The 7,855-nt window shown below is 40.2% G+C and overlaps 1 protein-coding gene across 2 annotated transcripts in view; it reads right to left on the bottom strand.

The window, feature by feature from the left end:
• Nucleotides 1–989: 989 nt before the first annotated feature.
• Nucleotides 990–7,855, bottom strand: part of LOC126392747 (uncharacterized) — a 52,883-nt gene continuing 46,017 nt past the window's right edge. The window contains exons 7-11 of one of the 2 annotated variants that reach the window (XM_050048347.1): nt 5,905–5,982; nt 5,655–5,816; nt 3,481–3,545; nt 1,711–1,808; nt 990–1,396 (exon numbers count right to left, since the gene is read on the bottom strand). In XM_050048347.1, the coding sequence (XP_049904304.1) occupies nt 3,541–3,545; nt 5,655–5,816; nt 5,905–5,982 (245 nt within the window). In that variant the 3' untranslated portion in view covers nt 990–1,396; nt 1,711–1,808; nt 3,481–3,540. Of the gene's footprint in view, nt 1,397–1,710; nt 1,809–3,480; nt 3,546–5,654; nt 5,817–5,904; nt 5,983–7,855 lie in introns of those variants that run through there. The other variant, XM_050048348.1, reaches the window with a different exon arrangement.

Consider the following 7,855-nt stretch of genomic DNA (forward strand, 5'->3'; position numbering starts at 1 on the left):
TGCTGTGAACCAACGGCAGACGCAAACTAGCAGTTTCAGGCAGACTGGGGTTGACGGCATCATAACACCAGGGCGGGGACAATAGTGCTTACAAGCTCCCGTCCCGCTCTGCATCTGGCTCAAAAGTGAAAGGCTGGATAGCTTGGTGTAAGGCGGCTGCAACAGTCTCCTATGGGTCCGCCACAGTTTCTCACCAAGAAAAAAACAAACGTTTTTTAACAGCGTTTCACCATCTTTCATCTCTGTCAGTCAGCCCCTCGTTCAGCTGGACTCGGTCTCTCTCTCTCGCGCGCACTGGCTGGGACAGTGTGTCTGCCCCAACTCCGAAGCAGCAGCGGTGATAATGAAGCAGCGTCGCTCACCGTCACTGAAACGCTCAGTGGAACCAAGACGTGCGGCAGCGCGCCCGGTGGAATTGCTCTCATTGATTAGAGTGGCATCAATCAGCTCCGATGACCACGACGCTGACGGATCCAGTGGAAATTGGGGGGTATTAAACACTAAACGCGCTTAATCAATAATTGTACTGTACAGTGTCCAGCTGTCAGCGCGCGGTGACGGGGGGGGGGACCACAAAGTGCGCATGCCAGCAGTAAAAAGTGTTTTCCATTAATAAACGAGCCCGCCAGTCTCTCTCGCGCGCTGGCGCACACACGCAATTAAACACACACAAGCACGGGCACATGGACAGGTCGCGTTGTAACGGTAATAAACAAATGCAAATGCCCTTAGAAATACGAGTTCGTTTTTTGCTGTGATCAGAGTCAACTGACTCACTCGTGTTGCTGCTGCTGCTACTCACTGCTGCCACTTTTTGTTTTGGTCCGACGACGCATCGACGTACTGTTTTTGCGCTGACGTAATCGATGATGTCGACGCGTCGTCCCAGCCCTACTGACAACATAAGACATGAGAAATGAATAAAGTTAACACAATTCACAAAATAAATCAAGACAGTGATTTATTAAACCACTTAAAACCACTTTTGACATATAACATACGTTTGAAAAAAACAAAAAACAAATTTATTTTAAACATTAGTTGTTTCACTCACATCTTTGCTTTTGGGTTCCTTGACATGAACCACCTTGACATGAAAAAAATAAAAAACAAAAAAATAAATAGCAACATAAGTTTTTCAAAAAACTTTTTGGATTTAAACAAAGGTTCTCAAACGTAGCATATCTACATGCTATTAAACACCATTAAAACACAGCCTCTTCTAGTACTTTGAAAAAATAAAAATAATAACTTAAATTTCACAGCTTCCTTTCTTGTGCCTAGCCTGTCTTTTTCCTGCCACCTCCCCCCACCCTGTCTGGAGCATACTTCAAACAGTTTGCGATCTGTTCCGAGATTTTAGCCTCTGTTTCTTTAGTACTCCTCTGGACACTCTCTGTAAGACATAAAGATGGGCTACAGTAAATGGTAAAAACATTAAGCTGCAGACATTCTAAGGAGCCAAACAATTAATCTAATGCTCAAAGTTAAAGAGATTTCAAACTTTGGACGCTGGCAACATTTTGGCATTACAAAATGAAAGACAGTAGAGATATCAGTTTTAAAGATGTCAAAGAACATAAGACAACCATCCAGCATGTTTACACTTGAAAACATTGTGGGTAGTTACCTTCACAAGTGGTCACTGTGTCAAGACATGGTTACTGGTTTTCACAAAACCACACTAAACACTGGATATATGCCGTTTACCTGTGATAACACCATAGAGGTGGAGCTTGATGAAAGACAGCTTCACTCCCTTCGCTCCCTTCATGTTGAATTTTGACATTACTTCATTTGTCATCAACCTGTGGATACAAAAGGTAATTTAAAAGTGATGCAATTACATTAACTTATGACTAGTAGAGAACTGGTTGAGAGTACATGAAGTAGAAGTTAACACCCAGACTGCCAACACAAATTATATCACTCCAGTCACGTCAAACAATTGACGCAGTCTAAAAAGGAATAGCACCGAAAAAGTCCTTACGGTCTTGTTTCCATTCAGGCCCTATGCAATCAATCCATAAACATGACAGGAAAAATAACGAAATTATAAAACACAGATTGGAAGAAACAGTAAAAATTTCAAATTTGACTATTTTTCTTCAAATCTAAACCCTTACATCACAGAATGCATGATTGTTTTTTGTAAAAACAATTAGATCAAAAAATGTGGTTTTCATGGCAGTCAATGGGACATTTTTGTCCTCAAGGGATAACAAGTGTATGCAAAATTTTAAATCTGACGCTACAGAACTAATGATGCTACAAAGCCAATATTTTGGGGAATCCTTGACCCATCTAAGACTGATTTTAAAAAAATTTCCCTGCCACTTGACACACGTTTTTTTCAGAAAATAACTAACTTTTTGTGTTTTTTCATTTAAAAAAAACAGTGACATCAAGAAATGAAACTGGCATTTCAAGGGTTAAAATCATCAGAATTATTAAATATTTGGTAGTTTTGGACAGAGAAGTGGTTTAAGAGATTTATGCAAAAAAAAAAGCAGAAAAAAATATTAATCTGTTAGATTTTTATAGCAGTTTTTCCAAGGGGGCCGTTTTTGGCCCGAAGCGGTACAAGTGTATACAAAATTTTAAATCTGCCGCTACAGAAAAACTAATAATGCTACAAAGCCAATATTTTGAGGAATCCTTGACCTATCCAAGACTGATTTTTTTAAAAAAATCCCCCAGCCACTTGACATTTGTTTTTCAGAAAATAACTTACTTTTTGTGTTTTTTTCATTAGAAAAAACAGTGACATCAAGGAATCAAACTGGCATTTCAAGGGTTAAAATCATCTGAATTATTAAATATTTGTTAGTTTTGGATAAAGGAGAAGTGGTTTAAGAGATTCATGAAAAAAAAAGCAGAAAAAAATATTAATCTGATTTTTATAGCAGTTTTTCCGAGGGGGCCGTTTGTGGTCCGAAAGGGTAAAAGTGTTATAAAAAGGAGATGGGCCCTGAAGGTTAAAGGTGGTTGGTACCTGATCGTTCTCTTTTTTAGGTTATTAGTCAGATATGTGGGTACTGAGGGCATTGAGGGCAAAGCCGCATTCATTTTTAATATCAATCCCATTTTTATTGTCTTCTACCCGGAGCCAACCTAGGCTATCAAAATAGGTTCAAGAAAGGTGGGTCATGGGCCCCAGGCCGAGAAGTAGTCTAGTTTGTTTGGGGAGGTTTGTAGCTTACTCTTTAGTGACATTGAGATGTTGGAGAACCAAGATGTGCTAGTATAATCAAAGGAGGGGTGAATGAGGGGTCCAGCTACAGTCCTGAGAGCACTTGTTGACAAGAGGAAATTCTGCCCAGAATACAGCCCAAATATGTAACTACTTCTTTGCTGGTGATTTCTAGGTCATCAACTCTGACCTTTAAGTCATTTGCAAAATGCAAGGTCATGTCAAATGCAAAAGTCGACTTAATTCCATAGTATTAATGCTTACTTAATACCTAAAAAATAACTTACTTCTCCATGACTCTCCGGACATTATCCTTCACCGATGTTCCTCCAATCATTGCCAAGGAATTAACCTCAAATTAAGGGGGTTGAGGAAAAAAAACAGCTCAGAATATCACCACGACTGTTGGAAGTTACAGTGAACGAAACACTCGACATTAGAGAAAACTGTACTATGTACTATCACTTTGTTGAGATAATAGGCTACTTGGACAGAAACATAAAGAGCACCGTGGTAGAGTAAGATTATATAAGTATTATTGCTAAAAGGTATGAAACAAAAACATCCTGAGGACTTTTTCCCATTGTGATCCTGTGTATTCAATTCATCAACAGAGCATCAAATATTACACCTTAATACATGTCATCAACAAATCTAAACAGCTATATTTACTACTACTGGTAGTCTTGCATAGCCTCAGATCTCTACCTAGTACCTACCAGTGCATTTGGTGATATCTAAATTCAATGTAAGGGCTACAACTGGGTGGAAACATTTGATATTTAAAAACAAACTGCATTGCAAAACCAATGCAAGAGTCTTTCATGTTTAGATGGTATCAGGATTGGTTTTCGAAGCAGAGGGTGTAATTTTGTTAGCTGAGGATTTCTCCACTGTTCTAAAACATACATTGAATTTAGAGGTTCCTAGATAAGACGTACTGGAAACCGATAACCCAAAACCAAAGCAAAATGGAATGCTACCTAGCATAATATACATGTCAGAATACCTGAGCATGGTGAACAACCCAAAACTTAAGAAAGTAAGAGAGTCAGTGAACACAGCCTTGCAATAGAATAGCTGCCACAGAAGGCCCCGCTCCAAAGGGACAACTATGCAGCCACTATACACACAATGTGGTGGAAACAGAGCAACACTTTCTAAGCACCTGCCCACTATACCAAGACATCAGAGACATATACTTCCCACAGATTACATACACCCAATGTGAGTTTGAAAACATGACCAACAAAAAACTCCCATACCACAGCAGCAAGATGTGTGACCTGTTGTGATAAAAGAAGGTTAGCCAATGGCATACAACCAAACTAAGGTCTAACCATTGAGGGTCCCGCACTGCACCGAGTAGACCTCTCGACCTACTGCACATAAACAGAGCTGCTACATTTAGGCATTTTAAATCTGAGGCTTTTGTTGTATACTATTTAAGTAGTTTTTAGGACAAATGCTGCCATTTGTTCAAAAGTGACTGAAAAAGATTGCTTCTATTTGTTTCAATAAGCTTTTATACCCTGTATAGCATGTATAATGACACTATGTGATTTAACTGTTTACACAATGCTGTACCCCCTCCAACTGTATACTTCCCCATTTTCAACTGCTTTTATTATATTTTGACACTTGCTTTGGTACAGTGTCAAAATGCTACAGTTTTGAAACAGTTATGTTACAGTTGCAAAACCTACCAGTTTCTGTCTTTCAGTTGCAGAGTGTAGTGTAAAGAGTTAATCCCTAATCAAGTAAAAAAGTGTTATACTGCATAAGCTGATTGAGAAATGATGTAAAAGGGTTAACAGACTGATTGAGATGCATAATACAGAGTTATGAGTTGATATTGTATCTACACTAAAAGAACACACATATAACATACTATGTTCTGTATAATATGAACACACACACTCAAATGCTTGTATTATCTAACACACATTTAAAGGCCTGTATTGTAAAAAGAGCACAAGGGACTGCATAAAGAAAGTCCCTAAAACTCACATGTTTTTTAAAAATAAAGTGAAAGCAAAAGCGAAGCTAAGGGTGGGAAATTTGGGGACTTCCAGGCCCAAAGCGAAAGTATTACACCATTAAGAACGGGCCTGTTCATGATTGGACAAAAAGAAAAAGGTATCCACCAATAGAACTGGGTTAAAATGGGATGGATTAGCAAAAAGAGGTGGAGACACTGCCCAGTCTCCACCAGCATAAAAGCAGATGCACGGAGAGCTGTTTTTCAGTCCAGTCCCGGGGCTTGGCTCGATGAGTTGTATGTGTTAAAGCCTGTGAACACATTAAACTCGATTGCATCGGACTCTGCCTGTCTCCAGTGTTTCTTTGAATATACTTAGTAGAATCCAAAGTATCAGATCGACATCAGAGGACAACTGAGAAGTTACGTGGAGGACGAGGTCGGGAGCCTACAGGCCCACTTCCAGGCACCGATTTTTACCTCTACAAGAGCTGAGGGTCTCATCAAGCAGGGTTAGCTCCTTGATTGTTGTCACCTGGGCAGGAAGAGGAGTAGTACTAGCCTCTGTATCTTTGTTGAGCTTCAACTCCTGCAACCCATCACGAATTGCAACCAGCAGCTCCAGAACTTTCCTCTGAAATTCTAAAGCATAGAAACGAATGATCATCACAATTAGAAAGAGCACAACCTTACCAACAGCACAACGTAAGTGTGCGTGTGTGTCGCTTACTTGCTTGTTGCATTGGGTAAGGTGATGGTCGTGGTCTGGGGGTGGAGGTGGGCAAGGGCTTGTGCGACTTGCTTTTATCTGTTTGATGAGACAGGCATCCATGAGAGGGTTATTTGCTCTACTTATCTTGAGCATAAACTACCATTGCATTAGGTACAGGTTTAATAATATATCCTACAAATGTGACTTAGTTGTGGCAGCTAGTGCTCTTCCAAAATGAAATAAAAGCAAACAATGATGACTTGAACAAACCAACAATCTAAAGTTGAACATGTTTTTAAGTATGCACAATACTGTTTGGGATTCATTAAGACCCCCCCCCCCACTAACCCTGATCTGTCCAACTCAGAGTTTCCGGTTTCAGAACAGGTGATAACAGTTAGTTCAATCAGCTTGGAGTTGATTTGACTCTGAGTTAAGCTCGCGCACTCGGAGTTAAAAAGCCCTCATCAATGGAAGAAAGACTAATGATTCACTATGGCAACAAGTGAAAAAAAAAGCCTTGCTCCTCCCACTTCTCACCGGTGGAGTGACATGTATGAATGCTGACGCAGAATATGAGGAAGTATTCCAATAAAGAAAAAAAACAAATCAATTCTGTGGCAGCTGCAAAAGAATGTGAGCTCCGATTTTTGATCGAGACAATACGTGAGGATTAATCAATAATCATCTAAAAAAAAAGCTTTTATCACCAGTGGCGTGGCGTGGGGAAAATTTTTGAGGAGGCCAAGAGACAAGACCTCTAATCTATGCACATGCCTGTTATCTAACAGACACTTCAACACACGCGCGCTCGCGCGCACACACATCACTTGCGTTTACTGATACACAAGCTCTCTCTCTCTCTCTCTCTCTCTCTCTCTCTCCGTCTCTCTCACTCACACTCTCACACACACGGTCCTCCAAAACAACTTACTAATCCATGCAACTCCGCTACCCAAATGCATGACCGGCCGCTTAATACACAGTACAAATTTGATAATGAATAAAAAATCATTCATTCATAAACTCAATCAGGGAGATGTTTCAGTTTTATGTTCACATTATGAAGTATCAATAAGCTGCATGTATCAAATACATGACTTACAAACCCCGATGTATGTGCTTGATAATGTTTATAATGTCAAAAGAGGCTATAAACAACCTCATCTATTCAGGTAACCTGGCCCTGTGGGCGCTGTCCAGGGTGCTTACAGTAAATTTTATGTATGTAAACAACCGCAATAAAACAACTACTTCAGTAGACTGACAACACATACCGCTAAATCCAGGCAAGCAAGGCACAATAAGCAAATAACCACATCAAAAAATGCACACATAGCTGCATAGGCTGTTCAATCAACAGTAAAGTCACAGAGAGAGGGAGTGTGTATTTAACTCACCCTATTTGAAAAGGAAGACCATTCTCCTGTCTTTCTTGGTTGCGAAGTGGTCAATAACTATGTCGTAGAATTTCCCACTGGCCTTTAGGTCCTCCACAACAACAGAGTTAATGGATATTTTGGCTAGGTTGACAAGTCTGTCCTGTCCACATGTGTTCCTCAGATAAGGTTTTATCCTTTTGAGACAGGAAAAGGAGCGCTCTGCTGATGTGCTGGTGGCTGGTATTGTGAGCATAAGCTGGAGCAGCTTGTAGGCTTCAGACAGTGTGCCCTGTAGGTCATCCTCAATAAGATGCTGTACCAGCTCTCCTGGTGGCTTGTGAAACAGTTTGTTGTTGTACAACGTGTGCAGCTCATTTCTTAACTTCTGCTCATCAAAGAATGGGTACGTTTTGATCAGCTGAGCCAATTCACTGCTGGGAAATGTAGCTGGCTTGCAGAAAGATGCAAATGATGTGTGATCTAGAAATCGAAAAAAGTTCAGGTGCTCCATATCTGCAAATCTTTGGGTCATGTGCAGTACTATACCGTCAACAATCTGGAAGTAAAGACGTCGGAAAGATACAACA

The sequence above is a fragment of the Epinephelus moara genome, chromosome 7 (assembly GCF_006386435.1).
Source record: "Epinephelus moara isolate mb chromosome 7, YSFRI_EMoa_1.0, whole genome shotgun sequence".
Taxonomy (NCBI): Eukaryota; Metazoa; Chordata; class Actinopteri; order Perciformes; family Serranidae; genus Epinephelus; species Epinephelus moara.